Source organism: Arachis hypogaea, chromosome 3 (assembly GCF_003086295.3).
Source record: "Arachis hypogaea cultivar Tifrunner chromosome 3, arahy.Tifrunner.gnm2.J5K5, whole genome shotgun sequence".
In the NCBI taxonomy this organism is placed as follows: Eukaryota; Viridiplantae; Streptophyta; class Magnoliopsida; order Fabales; family Fabaceae; genus Arachis; species Arachis hypogaea.
The window spans coordinates 18,392,829-18,414,149 of record NC_092038.1 but is presented as its reverse complement, the minus strand read 5'-3'; the positions used below and the strand labels follow the sequence as shown (position 1 = coordinate 18,414,149).

Sequence of the window (21,321 nt, the reverse complement as noted above, 5' to 3'; positions counted from 1 at the left end):
AATTGACTTTAAATTGAATATATTTCAAACTTAGAATTAATTAAAACTCACATAATGAGTCGCAGATCGTTCATCAGCAAATTTCTCCTTATTGGCTTCCAACGTATATGTATACTTAAATGTCTCCCCCAATGTCACCTCACGCTCCAATGTTTAGACTACATATATTGAAACCAACTAATAAAATAAATCAAATAATAATTTATTCAAGTAATAATTAAAAAAAATTTGGCAAATTATATACCACCATGTTCTTCGTCTTCATGAAAGTTGCCGACACACTGGTATATTTCGATGACCTCAGCAAAGCCCTGTTAGTTCTGTTCATCAGATGACGACGCTTGAAACCCTTATCAATACAAAAATGGATGTCCAGTTCCTTCCTAATATCTCAATGGAGCCAAATCGTGAGGTGGTCGCGCCCTTGACGAGTGTCCTGCATCATCTGCTGAAGTCGCCTAGCTATTTGGTGGTGGTAGATCTTTCTGATCAAGATATCATGTTCTTTATCCCATATAAAGTTCTGTTGCACAAAGTAATTCAACAACATTAGTTAATTAGTTGAAATAAAATACAGTTAATTCAACAATATTAGGTTCTTACCGCCCACTTCTAAATCCATCAATCTCTGGTCTCAGTATGGATCTTCGTGGCCACGAGTTGTCGTACATGGACTTAATCATATTAGAGATCTCCTGTGTACATGCATTGTTGTTTGGTGCAAAGCTATCAATGAAAAACTTAAGATTATCAAACACATAAAAACACATAAAACTTAACAACTTCAAAATAGATTGCAGATAAAAGAGATTAAAATAGTACTCACGCTTGCATGTCATCTGGCCAAATTCTCATCCGTATGACAGACAGTGGTGGAGGGGCATCTGGCTGGGACGCATAGAGAAATCACCCACTACGGTCTTTGTTGTTGGAGTTGTAGGGGGTAGAGGGGGTGTAGCAGAAGGAGCAACGTAGTTGGGGTTCGGAGCCATGATGAACTGCTGATCTGGTAGACCCACCTATGACATCACAGAGATCGACAGGGTAGACAAGGTAGTTGGGGTAGAAGGTGATGACTAAGAAGTCCCTGAGGTACCGGTGGAAACCCTCTCTCTACCATGGCCATAAGACCAACTCGTGACACCTCTGCTACCTGTCGTCATGTTTGTAAAGAGAATACCAATTAACACTAATAAGCATATAAACAACACAAATCCTTCGACATTTATATTATTTCAAAAATATTTTGACATAACCTCCCTTAAAATTAGACATATATCTACTTTTACGGTTCTCACAAAGCTAACCAACCTCAATCCACAACATCAATCAAAACTCAATTAAATTCATAACATTTTCATCTGAATATATTAACTTGTTTACACTATTGTATACATTTATAAAGGCATCATACATATTGATATTTAAATCTAAAAAAATATCATTATATGTAATGTTAATCATTATACATTTATTTGAAAATATAGGGAATTAAGTTAAATTTCACCAAGATTTAAAAAATAAGTGTTAATTATTGCCTTAAAAGAAATAATTTCTTCAATAACTATACATATGAATTAGAATAATCCTACAAATAATGCACTTTCATTGACATAGTAAATCAGTATAACCTAATACTTCAAATCTAACATATCTTAACAACTTAATTCCTCTAGCTAAAACTAAAAATTGAATCTAACTCGAGGATAATACTAATTAACAACTAAAACACAAATCAGAGATAGAGGCATATAGTCGAGCACTTGGTGTGCAAAAGCATCAAACAACAACAAATAACACTACCAAGTATTCGTTCAACATTAATTCACATAAATCAGCAGCAATGAGACAACAATCAACAACATATTTCATAAATTCGAAAGAAATTCAATCAATCCAGTCCAAAAAAATTCAAATTCAAACTCAAGAAACATAATAGCATGTTGAACTATATGTAAACTACCAACAATTCTAATCAGAAAAATCTTAATCTTAATCTAAATCATCTAACCAGCAGAAAAAAAATGATAACCAATTCTACTTACTAACTACAAATTAACATATAACTAAATCCTAAATTAACTTAAATAGAGAAAAAAATTGACCATGCAACCTAAGCTTCAAATAGAGGAAGAAGAACTCAAGAGAGGGAGATGCAGTGGACAGCGATAGCTACTATTGTTGGAGCGTCAGCGGTGCTAGATGGCAAGACGAACAAAGAGGGAGAGAATGAGTTACGGCTGACGTTGGGTTGCGAATGGGAGAGAATGAAGGAAGGGGATGGCTTTGGTGAGGGAGAGAAGAGGCGGCGAAAGGAGGCTGCAGAGACGTTGCCAGTGGCAGCGGGGCTAACAGAGCAGCAACGAGAAGAGACGGTTAAAGAGAGAGTGGAAAAAGAGAGGTTAGAGAGAGAGAGGAATTCGAAATGAAGAGGAAGAGGGTTCGCGCTTTAAATTTTAGGACTGGTTACCATCGGATTTACTGGCGAATAAATCAGACGGTAACACATTGCGGGTCACCAAAACACAGCGTTCCACTAATTGGGTTTACCGGCGGATAAATTTCACGCTACATTTTGCGCCTATTTTCCCTGTTTTCCCTCCAGTTATTACCTGCAAATTTACTGTTGGAAACAAAAATTCGCTGGTAATGATTTGACCTGACGAATTTAACACATTAATCGTCCATAAATCTGCCGGTAAAGTTGACACTAATGTGCGACGCTAAATTTGACAGTAAACCTGACGGTATTCAACATTTTTCTTATATTGACAACATCTCTCCCTGTGCAATTTCGGAAAGATGCTTTCATTACATCTGTCTGTATAATCAATAGATTACCAGTTAGTGTTCTTGACAATAAAATCCCCTATGAAATGTTATTTAATCAACTACCAGATTGTAAATTTTTTAAAGTTTTTGGATGTGCATGCTTCCCTTTCTTAAGACCATACAAAAGTGTTAAGTTTGACTACAAATCTAAAATTTGTTTTTTTTTTTAAATATGATTTCAATCACGAAGGATATAAATGCATGGCTAAGAATGGCAAAGTTTACCTTGCTTGACATGTTACATTTATTGAAAATTTATTTTCTTATATTTCTATGTTCCATATTGCTTCCCCATATCCTTCTTCAGATAATTTGGACCAAAATACAGATTTTACAAAATTTGAAATCATTACACCTATATTTTCTACTATCTTCGAAACACTAATAATACCACTTGACAACATTAGTACTCTTATTAAAACTACTTCTACAACCTCTCAAACATTAGAAACTTCACCTTTACCCTAAATCACCACACCCACTCCCAATAGTAGTCTACAGATATGCTTACTTCCCATAACACCTTTCAACACACATTCCAAGATTACAAGGGCCAAATTAAAAATTTATCAACCAAAAACTCTTTTAACTTATTTTGTTGATCTAGTTTCTAATATTTCATCGACAATTAAGTAAGATCTAAATTGTTCTCATTGAAAAAGAGCTATGAATGCTGAGATCCAGGCTTTGAACAGGTGCCATAACTGAAATCTCACTGTACCTCCTTCAAATGCGACTGTTATAGGAAGCAAATGGATATTTGCAATTAAGAAAAATCAACAAGGTGACATTCTCAAGTACAAAGTTAGATTTGTTGCCAAAGAATTCTACCAAAAGAAAGGGATGAATTATGAGTAAATTTATTCACCAATAATCAGACCAACTATTATAAAAGTTATAGTAACTATTGCAGTGTCACTGGGCTGGCCATTAAGACAATTTGACTTTGATAATGTCTTTTTGAATGGCAAGCTCAAAAAAAAATATCTATAAAGCCTAGTCTCAAGAATATGAGAACGACAATACCAACCCGGTTTGTAAGTTAAATAAAGCCATATATATCTTGAAACAAGCACCTCGTGCTTGGTTTCAAGACATTGGCAGACACTCTTTAGACATTTGATTTTAAGAACACAAAGTCAGATGTTTCACTATTTGTTAAACATAATTTATCATATGTTGTTTATTTATTAGTTTATGTAGATGACATAATAGTAACAGAGAATAATTCAAAAGAAATTGAATTCTTGATAGCTCAATTGAATGAAAAATTTTTCTCAAAGAATCTTAGCTTGTTTAATTTTTTTTCCTGGGATTTAAAGTCACTTATCTTCTTAAAAGGAATCTCATGGTATCTCAAACAAAATATACAAAAAAACTATTAGTCAAGTCTAGAATGGATAATTCTAAACCTTTACCAGCTCCTATGACTTTAGATTCTAAATTATTCTCCAATGATTCTGAACTTTTTGACAATCCAACAACATATAGATCTGTAGTTAGAGCATTGCAATACTTAACAATGATAAGGTTGGATATTACATTTGCAGTCAATCATATCTCTCAATATAATCCAACTCTTTTATACTAAAAAAGTGTCAAAAGAATTCTCAGATATGTGAAAGGTATAGTGAAAAATAAAATTGTGTTTAGTAAGTACACTAACTTTTGAATTCTTTCCTTTGCAGATGCAGATTGGGGTGGAGACTTTGGAGATCGAAAGTCAATCAATGGTTTCTGCATCTATTTAGGCAAAAATCTCATATCTTAAAAGAGTAATAAGCAAACTAAAGTTAGCAGGAGCAGCACTAATGCTAAATATCGGTCTATGTGTACAGCCCAAACTAAAATCATGTCCATTCAACAACTCTTGGGTGAATTGCAAATTTCACACCCAATACCACCTACTATATATTGTGATTATCAAAATGCCTGCCTCCTAGCTGCTAATCCTATACTTTATAGTAGGTGTAAATATTTAGAATTGGACCTTTATTTCTTAAGAGATTTGGTTGATCAGAAATCTCTTTATGTGATACATTTTTTTTCTTCAGATCAAGTAGCAGATTATTTAATTAAACCGGTGTTACAAGACTTATTTAAAATGTTCAAGCACAAACTAAGAGTATATCAAAACCCTTACTTCAGTTGAAGAGGGTATTAAAAAAAAGTTTACAGTTAATTAGCTGTAACTAATAAAATTTTGTTCAGTTAGTTATTGATTTTGGTTAGTTAAAACTTGTTCTTCTTGATTATTCTTGAAGAGGAATCAAGCTCTAAATCATATATATATATATATATATATATATATATATATATATATATATATATATATATATATATATATATATAACAGTTGTATTGTTTATTTAGCAGTGTGAAATATATTAATTTTTATTCATCTCAGTTTTATTTTCTTCTCTAACAAATATCCAACTCTGTTCTTCATTTTTGTTTAATTAGTAGATTTTTTAATTAAATCAATATAAACAGTTCAATCTTTTTGTTTTAATTAAAAACCTTTGACACCAACGATCATCTCCGCATGATCTTTTAACTGTCTTCCATTTCTTAGAATAGCATGAAGCTCTTAAAGAGCAAGTATTTATTAAAAAATAAAAAGAGGACAGAATATGATAAATGTACCATGGTAATTGGGAATTGAAAATTTACCCATGGATGAAAAATTAATAAATAGATTATATTAATAACTCTTTTTTTACTACATATATAGAAAACACTCAAATTCTGAATACGTACGTCAAGAAAAATTTAAGTAAATGTTATGATATTTAAAAAATAGTGTTTACTTATTAAAAAGAAATGTTAAAAATTAATAATTAATTAAAAATTATAAAAGTAAATAATTTTTAAAAATTAAAATTTATTATAACAAAATAAGGAAGACAAAATTTAAACACCAACTCATCATAAACACTATAAAATTAGTCAAATATCTAATACCATTTTAAAGTAAGACTAGTATAATATTGAGTAGATCACACTCTTCTGATTAGACGAACCATTCTTAATATATTTCGTGAATTGATGTTGATTAATTGATTGGGTAAATTAATGTGTGTAGAAATAAAATTAATTAAAGTAGTTGAACTTCTAGTGTCTTATCATATCATCATGAATGCGATAAACTTGTGATAATTTGTTATTGTGACAAGACTACGAGAGAGGTTACTTTCCATAGTGAATGAGTGCTTAAAGAATTGTCATTTGGCTATAAAAATTAGTAAAATAAAAAACAAAATCGTCGACAGCAGGATTCGAACCTGCGCAGGCAAAGCCCAACAGATTTCGAGTCTGTCTCCTTAACCACTCGGACATATCGACCATTTTGACTTCTTTCCACTACAAAGATATCTAGTAACGTTTAAAATTATCATTCATTGGACTTGGTCATAGAGGTGATGACTTTGTGGGGTACGATAAAGTAACAACTTGGACTGGTCCCCAACTCCAACAAAGCACATGCCATGGAACCATGAAAATTTGGTTTCTTTTCAAGAGCAAAGAATTATATGGCTTCAACAGCAGATACATACATCTATGAAGAAGAAAATTAATTAAATATTTATCTAAGAAAATATGTTATTTTATTTTTATAAATTTTTTAAATTAGATTATATACTTCATGTTCTTCACACAAACTTTTTCACGATAATAAATTATCCTCAACAGCATAGTTAGTTTACTAAGTCTAAGACATTCTTATGAATGCTTATAAAAGTAACTTCACTTTATAGTTAGTTCACAAATTGTCTACCGAAATAACATTTTCAATAACAAAAGAAAAACCCACATTAATTTTGGATGAGGTTTTATGTTTTACTTTTATCAATTGTGCTTGCCATGGCTGTAATTAATTTAACATTGAGAAGGACTAGTGAGAGAGAATGCGATGTGGGGGCATTATTTTAGGCCAGTACAATATTGAGGGTGGGTGCACTGCACACATAAAGAGAGACTTCTTCTTTCATTGCAGCTATGAGAATGGAATAACACAAGGGCCAAGCTAGCGAGGCATTAATAATCTTCAGTTCTAAATTATAAGGTTTGTTGAATTTTCTTTATATATAATTTTCATTCATAAACAATAACGTTGCTAATTATTTTATAACTGAGGGCCTAGTCATATTATTTTTTTCAGGAATGTCAGATGAAGGGGGGTTATTATTTAATGGTACCTTATGCTATATCTATATATGTTATATTATAGAGTATACCATGTTAATTTAATATATATGTACAAAGAAAGTATTTCACTATTTCCCTTTTTCTCTTCTTGCTTGTGTTGTGTCTTTACATGTCTTGTTGAATGCTAACTACTTCTCTCTCTCTCTCTCACTCAGTCACTCATTTCTTGTTTTTATTTCTTCTGAACCAATTGACTTAGCTTACTTATATGTTCCACCACCCAAACCCTAATCTCAGGAACTTTGTGTTTGTCCTCTTCCTATTTGTCTTCTTCTTACTCTCAGAATATCTCTGATCTTTGTGTCTTCTTCAATCTTCACTCTCCCATCAAAACCACTTTGGCCTTCTTCTTTTTCTTCTTATTATGTCTTCTCTATCTCCCTCATTTGGATTGGCTTCTATGCAAGTTCCAAAAAGTCAATAATTGATAAGTAATCTCCATCATTGTTCATTTCTGGTGGTGCTAGCTTCCTTGTTTTGTTTTGTTCTTATATATTCTGGTGAAGAAGCTTTGTTATGGAATCTTGTTACTGCAATCTTGAAGTTGAGGTAAATGGAGAAGAGACCTTCATGGTTGACAAGGTAATAATAAATAAATAAATAACAATAACCTTATTAATCTCTCTTTCTCTCTCTTGCTTCTTTGTTATTTGTCAAAACGGTCTTTGCTGTCAAAGTTCCTGTTTTGTTTGGATCATAATCCACTTTTCAATCTTTCTTTTTTTTTTAAAAAAAAATTATCTGGATTCTAGTTTCCGTTTATGCTAAATGTTTTGCTACTCTTGAATTTAGAAATGATTGTGCTTCAATGATTTTTCATGACTTTTAATGTGTAATTTTATTTATTTTTTATTTATTTATTTTGGTCTTTTTAGGCTTATTCTAGCTACCCTTAGTAACTTCATGATGGTAGCTTTTCCTCATCATTAATTGGCACCTACAAAGCACTGAGGTGGGGGCACCTTTTTTCTTTTTTACAATAATTTTCATGTCCATTTTTCTCACAAATCAAAACCACATGTCACCCTTTTTTTTTCATCTTCTTATGTTTTTAATTTGAGAAAAGTTCTTTTAATAATGCATGTCACATTAAATGCTGCTGCCATGGTCTTCTCTGGGTCTTTAATGTTCTCTACCATTCATTTTATTTTGTTTGTATTCACATCTTTTGAGAGGGACCCCAAATATAGTTGTTTTCAAGCCATTAATTTCTTTCTTCTATACCCTTCCATGCTCATAGAAGATTAAAGATCCTTTTATGCCAAATTTATTGCCTATAACGACTTCTTTGTCAGTACTCCATTCTTTCTGGTTTATGAGCTTTTAATTATAGGTATGGAATTTTCCTTATTTTTCCTTATATATTCTCTCCATTTTTTTCCTTTCCATGTCTCTGTTTTTATCCAGTGATAGCATTTTCCACAATAATCATTTTCTCTTTTTTTCCTTTTTTCGAAAAGAAAAGTACCCTTCATTGAATTGGATTCAGCACTTTTTCATAAAGCTTAATTCTTTTTACTCAATTCTGACCCCATTTTGATGGGGTTACCTAGGAAGGATGCTGGATCATCACCATTACACTCTAACATTATGGTTTGCTTGAATTTCTCTCATAATTACATGTTCCTACAACATAGTGCATTAATATTATTATTCCTTCAATTAATAATTTAACTTGGTTTTATTATGTGTACTTTTTTTTTTTTCCCTTTCAGGCTATTATTGCTCAATACTCAAGCAAGTTAGCTAGATTATTTGGAAAATCTAGTGGTCCCAGTGGGAAACTCAAAGTAATATTCCATGATTTTCCAGGGGGTGCTGAGGGTTTTGAGCTTATGCTAAAATTTTGTTACAACAATGGAAGCATTGACATGAACTCTTCCAATTTGTTACAAGCACATTGTGCTGCTGAGTACATGGAAATGAAGGATTCTGTTCTTGGTGTTCCTAATTTGTTGGAACAAACAGAGAAGTCACTTGAAGAAATAAGCTATTGGAGATGGTCTGAACTTTTGGTTGCTTTGAAACAGTGCCAGAATCTATCAACTGTGTTGGATTACTATTCTAATTCAATGATGCTGGAGAAGTGTATGGACACCATTGTTGGGAGAATGTTTCTTGCTAGTGAAGCAAGCCCATGCCCTTCAACTTGCTCAACTGATAGTTCTTCCGGTGGGGTCCGGTTTTCGTGTGATTCGAAGAGTACTGAGAGTATCAAGACGAGTAGCTTCAGTTCGCGTCCGTGTTGGTGGTTTGAGGATCTTGTTTTCTTAAATCCGGTTTTGGTTGAAATGTTGGTGAGGTCAATGATCACAAGAAAATTGGAACATGGTTTGATTAGTAGGTTTCTAATGTATTATCAAAAAGCAAGATTTTCAAGTACTATTGATGTGAGTGAGAAGATTAAGATCTTGGAAATGGTCATAGATATGCATTATGATATGGAGTACTACCATAATAGTTCAATCCCTTTTAAGACCTTGTTTGGGATTCTAAGAATTAGTTTGAGTTTGAACATAAGCAAAAGTTGTAGGCACAAGTTGGAGGCCATGATTGGTTCCAATTTGGATCAAGCAACTTTGGACAATTTGCTTGTTCCATCACCATATGGAATAAGTTACTTGTATGATGTGAAACTTGTTCTCAAGTTTCTAAAGGCGTTCTTGCGACGCGGCGGCGGCGTTGTTGCTCCCACTAGGATGAAGAAAGTTGCAAGCTTGATAGATTTGTACATAGCAGAGATAGCACCTGATCCTTCTTTAAGGCCTTCTAAGTTCTTGGCTCTTGCCACTGCAATTCCAGATTCTGCAAGAGACTCTTATGATGAGCTCTACCATGCCATGGACATGTACCTTGAGGTATTAATAATTTTTTGCCACTCTTTAATTTTGGTCATAAAGTGAATTAAATCTACATATTCTGTTCTTTAAAAAATACTAGTATGATATGTGAAAAGTGATAATTCTCAAAGGGTAAAGCATGTTTTTTAACTAACTTTTGTAATTTTCTTCAGAATATTCTTTAACGTTTAACTTCATTCAATTTTGTTTCTAATATTTTTGATTTATTCAATTTTGATTCTACCTCCGACATTTTTTATTTGTCTCAAAACTATCTCCGACATTTTTTATTTTAGATGGAGTTAATATCTAAGAGTAATTTTGATACAATAAAAAATGTAGGGACAAAATTGAATAAAATTAAACAAACTATAAAAAAAACATACCATACACTTCTCATAATTAACTAAAAAATTCAAGGCCTATTTAATAATGTTGAATATGTTACTACTTTGTAGGTTCATGGTCAATTGTCAGAAGAAGAAAAGGTGAAGATATGTTGTGGATTAAACTATGATAAGCTTTCACCACAAGCTTGCATACACCTTTCTCAGAACACAAAATTCCCATCAAAATCAGCAGTTCAGGCTCTCATATCACAACAATCAAAGCTCAAAAACTTGATCCAATCTACTCCAGCTACATCACCATTACTCAATGGCTCATCACCCCCTTTCTGCTTTACAAATGTTAATGCACAAAAGGGAAACAAAGACAAAAGCAATGACCAAGTTGTGTTGTATTCTTCTACTGGAGACTTTGATGCTTCATCTGATAATGAGAGACTCAAGGCACATTTGCAAGGAATGCAATGGAGGGTTATGGAATTAGAGAAAATCTGTAAGAAAATGCAAACTCAGATGGCAAAGATCACAAAATCAAAAGTACCACCCAATAGTTATGCAAGATCTTTGCCTAAGCTCTGTTCATGATATGTTATTTTTATTTATTTATTTTATTTTTATTTTCCCTTGTATTTCTTCATATCTGTATAGCACCCAAATGAAGTTGATTGAGTAAGAAAAAAGATATTGGTTGTACATACAAGATACAATCAAGAAATAATGAAAAAAAAATTATATATATACTGCAAAGAATTTAAGATTGTAATAATTAATAAATGTTCAAAACTTAAGAGGAGTAGATAGTATATACTACAATAGTTTATGTCAATATAATAATATTACTATGACCAACATTTTATCCCTCTCAACAATTTATAGTATGCATTATAGTTGATCAATTTATCAAATTATTAAATTATGCATTGTATTATGTTGTGATTTGAAGTTGACTTGGAAGTTGTGTATTAAGAAAAATGGTCCTGCTAGAATATGCTTTCACATCAAGTCAAGTTTCAAGTAATAAAAATATGGTTTGTTGGGTTACCATTAGAAGAAGACAAGGTGTAGCGGTTGACATTGGCTTGGATACAAAGTGTGATTAAAGACACAGACAAAGAGTCCACATAGGTACCGTACGAACCAGGTTAGATTAGATTAGATTAGATGACTTCAAATATTCATTTCATGACCCTATTAAATAAATTAGTTAAGTATTTTAGGAAGAGAAATATTTTTATAAATTTTAACCATGCCACATGCTTATTTTTTAAAAGGGATGTGTTGGATTTGAATTTTGATTATGGAGAAAATTGTAGGGCAGAAAGTTAGTCGGCCGAATAATTTTTTTTTTTTTTAAGAATGAAGTTAGGTAAAAAAAAATGAGGATTATAATTAAATTTTTAAAAGAGTGTGTATTATATATAATATTTTTGTTATAAAATGAGTAACTCCACCTTTTATTGAAAAATACTCTATCATAACATGACCCAATATAGACATTTCCTAATTGAATAAAATTATTTTCGGTAAAAAAAAAAAGTTTAATTATTCTGTTAGTCTTTATAATTTCATAAAATTTTTAATTAGGTCCTATATTTTTTTTCTTTTAATTTGGTCCTTATACTAATTTTTTTTAATTAGGTCCCTCTTCACAGTAGTTGTCTAATTAAATAGGGACCTAATTAAAAAAAATTAGTACAGAGACCCAAATTACATAAAAGAAAAAAAATATATGTACCCAATTAAAAAAAATTTAGTACAAGAACTCAATTAAAAAGAAAAAAGGTATAAGATTTTAATTAATTTTTTTTGAAATTATAGAAACCAACAGAATAATTAAACCAAAAAAATATATGATTCATACAAAGAAAAAAAAAAGTAAATCATTGATAAATTAGTATATATCAGCAATAAAAGATTCACATGAAATAGATTTTATACTCTATCTAATATTAAGTATTGTATAGTTTATTAAGCACAACTAACACATCTATTTTAATAAATAATTGAATGCCTGCTCAAGGACTATGAACAATTATATTCTAGCATAAGAGATTCTTGTATTAACTTAAACTATTCTCTAAGATGATGAAGGATTCCCTCATGTTATTGAAGCATATTCCAAATTAATCAAATTTAAAATTAGCTGTAAGATGTGCATGGGAGGTCCCATCCTATCCATGAATACATTGCAACTCAGTGATAATGACATTATTATTGATACTGAAGCAGAGGAGGTAGAGCTGGAGTTTTCCACTTTGTTTCTGTTGTTCCATTTATATGCTATATGTTTGACTAAATTAGGTGTAACACAAGATAAATAATTATTCTCTTCCAACAATCACTTGGTTCTTATTAGTTTAATTTGTCAGTTCAAAGAAAATACATTTTCTTAAAAAGAAAAATATAAGGAAATCCTGAGAGAGATTATTTCACTTATGGTATATTATATTATATGCAATAACCTAATTGTTTTTTTTTTAAATCTAATCAAACAAACGATAGCATTTAGCAGTTAGCATTATGATGACCTTCTTATATTAATTATGAACTAAATGTAGTATGATCTATCCTAGTTATTCATCTAATGGTCAATAATCACGTTGTCTAGTTAACTAACTTGGTCTAGTAATTATCTCATTAATTTGTTTAAATAAGTGTCGCGAATATTTGAATCTCACATTGTGCAATCCATTAGCCAATAACAAACCTTTACATAAAGTTTTAATCCGTAACAGATTAGTTCTTGACCTGATGGGTTTAGAATATCGTTGAAAACCAATCATGTTATCTAGTTTAATTTTTAACAAAATCTTTCTTAAAAATTCTTTTCATTATTGTTGTGCATTTAACTTACTTTATATATATATACCCTTGCATAATAGCTTATATCCAAAATGTCTTATTTAAGATTATTTTTTGGAAAGAATAATTGTTGGTCACCACTCACCCTGTACTCCAAACAACAATATGCTAATAAATAGTTACTTAAATCCTCCTACTGTAACACCCAGCTTTAGCATAATAATTTATTTTGAATCTCATTTGAGCTTGTAACAGCTAGTGATTAATTAAGGATCATGTGGAACATTGTCATCACAAGAAATATATTACAATAAATCATATAAATATAATGTTCCTTCCTTTTCTTTAGCGAATATTCGTACAGCAAAGGGTTAAAGGGTATGACAGTGGCCAAAGACAGCACATGCTTTTGTGGGGCTGAAATCATGTAAGCAGATTGAATCCCATTTAATACATTGGACCTATTGCTGAATGTTTTCTTTTTCTCCTAATTTCCTATCCACATTTTTAGTTAACTTTACATAAAAGGACCGACTGAAGAGGGACATAATTTTTAACCAGAGTAATCGTATCATAATCATATTTTTAAGTATTAATTAAATAAAAATATAAGACGTATTCTTATATATACCATGGAACAATAAATTTTTTCTTCAAAAAATAATATATCTATTAAAATTGAAAAAGTAATTAAGAGAAAAGAAAAAAAGAGAGAAGTAAAAATTAAAGATAGATGAATATATAATATGGAAGTAGTTTTTTTTTTTTTTTTACTCTATAGAATAAATAAGAATTTTTCTACAAAAATGTATCTAGTTATTTAGTATGTTAAAATAAATCTTGAAAAAATATAAATAATTAAGACAATATTCAAAGTTATCAAAATTGTAAATTATTTTATATCAATGTTCATGAAATAAATGTTAATTATCTATTTATTATATTCTATATCAATGGTTCATATTTAAAAGAATAATATGTTAATAATTAGGTTAATCACTTTTTGTAAGATTATAGAAAATAAAATCCTAAAACATATTAATTATTTATTACCTCTAATAATAAGTCTTTTTTTTAAATATTGTACTCTTTTATTAAATAAGTTAGTATATTAACTACTAGACTACTAATCTAATAAGTTGGTTATAAGACATATGAGTTTTCCCTTTTAAATATTCTATATGAACTCTTCAAATTAAATGACATATAATATTTTTTGTAAAAATATTTTTAGTAGAATAGACAATCTTGATATCCGAATAAAAATTAAACTATTTATATCATCCATAACAAAACAAAACATAACTAAATGATAGGTGACACTGACACACAACAATGGGGTTTCATAACAGTATAATTATTTACTAACGATGTTACATTTTCAGTAAAAAAAAAATCAATATTTGACCAATTCTAAATAAAAAAATAAATTTTAAATAATAAACAATCTTAACTCTAAATTTTAGTAATATAAAAATAAGATATTCACCGAAAATAGTACTGATATTAATAAAAATATTAATCTCTAACCTTTCTCATATAGTTTAATTAAATTATAGTTAAAATAAACTTACATATGAATAGGAAAAGTTTAGGAGTCAGCAGATTTATTAAAATTTGGCCAATATTTAGCCAGTAAAATAAAAATGAATAATTTTTTATTATTAGATGAAATTTTACACTATTAAATATATTATATTATTGATGGCTAATTGATGACTATAACTCATAAAATCTGTTGCCCTATAACACTCCTCGAAGAAATAACATCCACAATCCTCGTAATAAATACTTAAATACCATCAATGAAGAAGATGCAAATTCTATCATTTTTTAGTTAATTTGTCACCCTGTACCCTTATTATTATTATTATTATTATTATTATTATTATTATTATTATTATTATTATTAATAATAATAATTTACAACAAAGATATATAGGGTAACTCAGTAGCCAGCTAGCGTAGCATTCAGGTATGTTCCCTGGGAAATAATGTGTCAACGTCCTCAAAGTCATATACATATTATTATGCATGTGCCGTAACGAAGAAGACATGCAGCATGCATTGATTAATCAGAAAGACAAGTTTGGTAAATTATTCAGATGTAGTTAGTAATTAAATAGAATCCACTTCATTAATTATTTATTATATATATGTGTGTGCATGATGCCTGTTGTTTTCTTTATTATATGGTAGTCAATAAGCATATTGCATGTGTCATGAGAATTGATATGATGAGAATCTAATAAGTAGCATACCCCATAATATAAGCATAATAAGACTTTGTAGTTCGTAGCAACCAAGAAATTAAACCGTGCCAGGAAATAAAGTACGTAGTTGTATCTTAATGTTTCCCTTAGACGTTACTCTTCTTTGATCCCTCTTTCGAGGTTTATGTAATTTCGTACATGGACTACTAACTCTTTGATTGTTGACCCAAAAGAGAGATTATTATAACTCTAGCTATATGATTATAAATAAAGTAATATTCAGAGAGATAATGGTAGGGATTTTGATAAGAAAATGTCAGACGAATTGAAAGGCCGGGGGAAGAAAAGGATAACAATTAGAATCGCGAAAAAACAAAATAATAGATACAGATTTTTTTTTTTACTAAATTAAACTAAAAAAATTGTTTCTAGCAATTTAAGTCACTCAAAAGTTTTTTTAATTATTAGACTTTCAAAGAATTTATTATTAACAACCTATATTAAAAGGCTGAAAATTAGAAGTACTAAAAAATTACTTTAGGTTGGCTCTTTTAAATTTTTGTACAACAAATAAAACAAATCACCACCTTACTTGATAATTACACATAAAAAAACGTACATAAAGCAATTCAAAATTTTTATTCTCACAAAAAAATACTTAAATAGACTCTTAATATATTAACCTAAAAATAGTCAAATCTTTTTAGTTAAGCAACTACTTCAATAAAAATATTAAAAATATCTCATGATAATTTTGATTTAAAAAGTGTGACTTATTTATTTTGTTACACTTTAAACAAAACTAGCACTTTTATAACATATAAAAATAAAAGCCTAAAATTTATCATCTAATGGTCAAAATAAAATATCTTTATATAAAAATAATTAGGGGTAAATATTGTTTTAATCCCTGATATTTAGGGTCAGAATCAAATTCGTCCCTAACGTTATTTTAGATTTAAAATCGTTCCAATATTTTATTTGGTATTAAAAGCATCCTTTTGGATGATTTTACCCTTGGGTATATCACAAGACAGAAAGAGAGAAGTAAGGCTCTTTTTCGTTCTTCACTTCTTCTCAAACACGTTCAAAGAAGAGAGAAGCAGAAACTCAGAGAAGAGACTCAGAGAGAGAGAGAAGGAGAGAAGAAAGTCTCGTCGTCGCCGTCGTGGTCGTTAACGCCCTCCCCTTCGACCTCGCCTCGTCGTGCCTCGCCTTCCCCCTTGTCCTTGCTTCACCGCGCCTCGCCTTGCCTCACCGTACCTGGCCCTCGCCCTCGCTTCTTGTTCCTTGTCATTGTCGAGGAGGTGGTGGTGGTGGTCGTCGTGTTCCTTGTGTTTCCAGCATCACCGTCGCGCCTCCATTTCCCTTCCCTCCTTACTCTCTGCTATCCAGATTCACTGCCACCACCACCATGCAGCTCCACCATCATTGCCATCACAAGTAAGTTAAGATTCAAGTTCCTAATTCCTGTTTTATTTCATCACAATTCTTAATTTTTAAATTCATCACAAACCCATGCTGTGATTTTCGTCGAGGCTATGAAGGAGGTCGTCGCCGAGCTGCTCCCCTCCTTACGTCGCTGCTGCTACTGCAACCACCTTCTCTATTTTTTTTCTTATTTTTGGATTGCTGTTGCCTTTTTAATTTTCTATTTTTTATTTTTTTATTTTTTAAATTTAAATCTGTTGTTGTTGTTGTTGTGGTTGTTGTTGTTGTTGAATTTGAAGCTTGTTTTTGTTTTGTTGTTGTTTCTGGATTGTTTTTGGATGCTATTATTTTTTTCATTCTTTTTGTTTTTGTTTTTAAATCTGAATCTGTTGTTGTTGGATTTGAGAATTTGATGTTGTTCATCACAATCTCCAATTTTCTAATTTTTGTTCTTGTTTTTGTTCATCACAATCTTGAGTTTTGTTAATTGTATTTAAAGATTTGTAATTTTAAATTTTGTTAATAGAAGAAGAAGGATTTGTAATTTGAATTTTGTTAATAGAAGAAGAATCGGTGAAAAAGGGGTATTTTTGTCATTTAAAAAATTATTAAAAAGGATAACTTTAATACCATTTTAAAATGTTGGGGCCGATTTTAAATCTAAAATAACGTTGGGAATGAATTTGATTCCGACCCTAAACGTTAGAAACCAAAACAATACTTATTCCAAACAATTATGAAATCTTCATTAGAATATCCACCGTATCTTTTAGATATGCCTCTAAAATTAGCATCATTAATTTAAATTAAATTAAATTTAAATTAAAAATTAAAAAATATGATAATTAATTTAAATCAAATTTAATTTTATTAGATTAGATCAGATTTGATTTAAATTTAAAATACTTAAAAATACTACTAAATAAATTAAAATCAAATTAAATCTTTAACAAATATTAACACTAAATCAAATTGAAATATAAATTACATCATTTAAAAAATTAATAATAAATTTATGTCTTCCACTCAATGAATTTTGCCCCCTTTTTTTTATTTAGTCAATAATTAATGTGCTCACTGCCAAATTTTTAAAGTTCTCTTTGAATTTCTTTGTACATACTTTAGTGAAGGAATCCTCTAAAAGTTTAAAATTTTCATTTTACCCTTTTATCTTAAAATGTCTAGATTATCTTTCCGAACATATATCAGATTTATGTGTAACTTCAACAAGAAAGGCTTATTATGTCATTTACTTGATGAAGAATTAAGGTTTTATCCCATTTTTAACAAGAATATAGAGCACACTATAGTTGTAAAAATCGAACCGGACCGGCCGGTTCGACCGGAAAACCGGTGAATCGATCCTATACCGATTCGATCCAGTGATTGAACCGAACAAGGAATTGACTCGGTCAAAATTGGTGCGAATCGGTCAAAACCGGTGAAGTGGTTTGACCGAACCGTTTGGGAGAAAATATTTCCAAAATACTTGAGGTAGGGTTCGAACCCCTGTCCTCAAGGAAACCAAAAAACTCCACAACCACCAGACCACTATGTTTTCTATTAATATATTTTCAAATTATAATACATATAGATATTTTTCATCAAATAGTTTACTTTTATTTAATTAATTTTAATTTTAATTATAAACTCACTCATTCTTAAATTAATTATATTTTTGTTTAACAATAATTATAAACTCATTTATTTTTTTATAATTATATAATATCTATTAATATTATTTTTTAATAAATACTTGTAGTATATAATAGTATAAAAGATATAAAATAATAAATAAATTATTAAAATTTAAAAATAATAGTTATTTTAATATAAAAACAAAATAAAAATATTGATGATAGAGTAAAAATAATAAAATATTTATTGTTCATGTTCAATATTGTTTTAAAATAACTTGATATTTTAAAATGTTAGTAAAAATATGTATTTTAAATTTTAATTTTAAACTTTTGACTATTTTTTATTTTTTATTTACATATGACCGAGTCAACCGGTTCAACCAGTAACCCAACAGTTAAACCAGTTACCCAATGATCCAATGATCTGACCGGTTCGATCACCAGTTCGATTCTGACAATTATACACCACACATACACATACACTTCTTCCAAGTCCAACTTAACAAACTAACGCTGATTAAAATATAACACACAACAAAATAAAACCACATCCCCCCCCCCCCTTCTCTCTTCTCTTCTCCCGCCAAAAATATGGGTCTGAATGAAGTTTTCGCATTAGACAATTTCATTTTCTACCACTGGACTATCAGTAAAATTAATTAATTAGTTTGTTAGGTTATTTTTATTTGTGTAATGACTGTAAAATAACATTTTCAAAGATATTTTTTACAACACTATTAAAAATGATTTGGTAATACTTTTAGTTTATTGACACTTATGTTTTTACTATCAAAACAATAATTTCTAAATCTCAGTAATTTTTTCCTATTACAATGATTTGAATGTTAAGAATATCATTTTTTTTTGAAAATTAGTTACCAATTTACATAAAATATATTAAACACTTTTTTTTATAATTAATTAATGACCGTAAAAATTGTACTACTAATATGATAATTATTTTTTACAACTATTAACCGTAATTAATGTTCATTTTCTTGTAGTATATATTTTCATTCCATTTGAAAGAGTAAATACCAAAAGTGATCCCTACTTTCTATGAACTTCATATCGAATATTTTGGTTTTCATTAAATTGTATAGTATTTTAAAAGGTTTTGAGAAATATTTTCATTAAACAGATTGCTCCTCTGTAGCTTTTAATAAAAATGTAATATTTGTTGAAAAAATAAATTGTTAATAAATTTTATTATAATAAATTAAATCTTAAAACTATCATTATAAGAAACAAAACGTGGATATTGATTAAAAAAACTCGCACAATACCAAAATTACCCTTATGACAAAGCAATAACTCTTTTGTATACTTTGGTCTAGGGCTGTCAAATGGGCCAGCCCAGCCCATTTAAGCCCAGACCGATTAGCCCACGGGTTAAACGGGCTAGCCCATTTAAACCCACTTTGTTCACGGGCCTAAATTTTATAGCCCGGACCATTTATGGCCAGCCCAACGGGTTAAATGGGCTGGCCCGTTTATCTGTTGAAATTTTTTTTTTAAATTTTTTTGAAAAAAAAGCTAAAAAAGTCCTATTTTGAGGAGAAAAACTAGTGTATATATTTGGACAAAAAAATCCTGTTTGGCACAAATAAAAGCAAAGTTCTAGTAAACAACTAAATACATTTGATTTGAGTAACTATTATGTTCTAAATTTGTTGTTTTAACTCAAAACAGAATCACATTCACATCCAATTAGTGATTCCATATTTCTAATTCTAATATTTCTAATTAAAGGGGTATTTGTAATTCCCCTCATATAATTAATAGAGTATTATAAATCAACATAGCAACATCATAATTCTACCAAAAAGCCACACAAAGGTAAAAAGAAAGTATTTAACAGATTACATGGCATGCAAATATTTTACAAAAGTAGCAAGCAATGTAATCCCCAAAAATCTTTTATCCAATCCACCAAATTAGTCAACACCTGCAATAGAAAGAAAAATAAATTATCAAATAAAAGTTAGTGACTTAGTGGCAGAAAATGAATTTTCATAGAATTGAATTAAAAAATGCATGGTTTGAAACAATTACACAATACTAATAAAATACCAGGCATCATATTAATTGAATCCACTTTATCTTTATAATGTTCTTTGTCACTTTCATTTTGACACTCAAATTCAGCATCTACAATTTAAAGTTAGTTAGTAGAAAACTAAATAAATACAATATGCAAGTTATTCATTATTTATTGCCAATAGAAGTTAACAAAATAAATATTAAAAAGTGAATTACCATCATCTTCAAATCCATGTATCCAATTACGAGCACAAATAAGAGCTTGCACATTCTTATCCAAAATAGAATTTCTATACTTATTTAGGACATGTGCACCAATGGAAAAGGCCGATTCTGAAGCTACTGTAGTTATTGGAATACTAAGCACATCACAAGCCATGGAAGCTAAATCAGAAAAGCGATGGACTTGAGACCTCCAATATTGCAAGACATCTATTTTAGAGTTCATATCAAGAGTTGACTCTTCCAAATAGATATCTAAAGAAGACTTTCTTTGTGAAGCATTAGTTTGAAAATTTATATTTCTCAACTCCTACAATATTCAAAAAATAATAATAAAACAATTAAGAAAGTAACATATTGACAGAAACATATAAAAGAAAATTATATTAACATAATGCACAACAGAGATAAAACTTACATCAGGCACATCAAATGAAAGTGAATCATCTTCTCTAGAAGTAGGAATTCTTATTTGACCACCAGAAGCATTAGAAGAGGCATTATATGACAAAGTTTCTGAATATGCTTCAAACAACAAATACAGCTTTTTCTTGATGGTGGTCAATTTCTCATTAGCAGTACATGGATCCACTTTATTCAAACAATATTCCAAAACATGAAATTTCATTCGAGGATCAAGAATAGCCCCTAGAGAGAGAATTATGGAATAATCGCTCCAATACTTATCAAATTTAGCTTTCATTGGTTGCACCATTTTTCTTATGACCTCATCCTCACTAAT

At 29.9% G+C, this 21,321-nt stretch overlaps 1 protein-coding gene and 1 non-coding gene across 6 annotated transcripts; one reads left to right on the top strand and one right to left on the bottom strand.

The window, feature by feature from the left end:
• Positions 1 to 6,095: 6,095 nt before the first annotated feature.
• On the bottom strand, positions 6,096 to 6,177 carry TRNAS-CGA (transfer RNA serine (anticodon CGA)). Its single transcript has one exon. It is a non-coding gene; the product is annotated as a tRNA-Ser (tRNA).
• A 128-nt stretch (positions 6,178 to 6,305) lies between these two features.
• Positions 6,306 to 10,966, top strand: LOC112789694 (BTB/POZ domain-containing protein At3g22104). 5 transcript variants are annotated; one of them, XM_072232477.1, is made up of 4 exons: positions 6,306 to 6,898; positions 6,995 to 7,027; positions 8,757 to 9,899; positions 10,340 to 10,966. In XM_072232477.1, exons 2-4 carry the CDS (start codon positions 7,004 to 7,006, stop codon positions 10,811 to 10,813), a joined length of 1,641 nt encoding a protein of 546 aa, XP_072088578.1. In that variant the 5' UTR covers positions 6,306 to 6,898; positions 6,995 to 7,003; the 3' UTR covers positions 10,814 to 10,966. The 5 variants fall into 5 exon arrangements, with proteins under 5 accessions (XP_072088578.1, XP_072088579.1, XP_025687493.1 ...); XM_025831708.3 differs by having other exon boundaries at positions 6,309 to 6,898; positions 6,995 to 7,623; XM_072232478.1 differs by lacking the exon at positions 6,995 to 7,027.
• Positions 10,967 to 21,321: the final 10,355 nt, after the last annotated feature.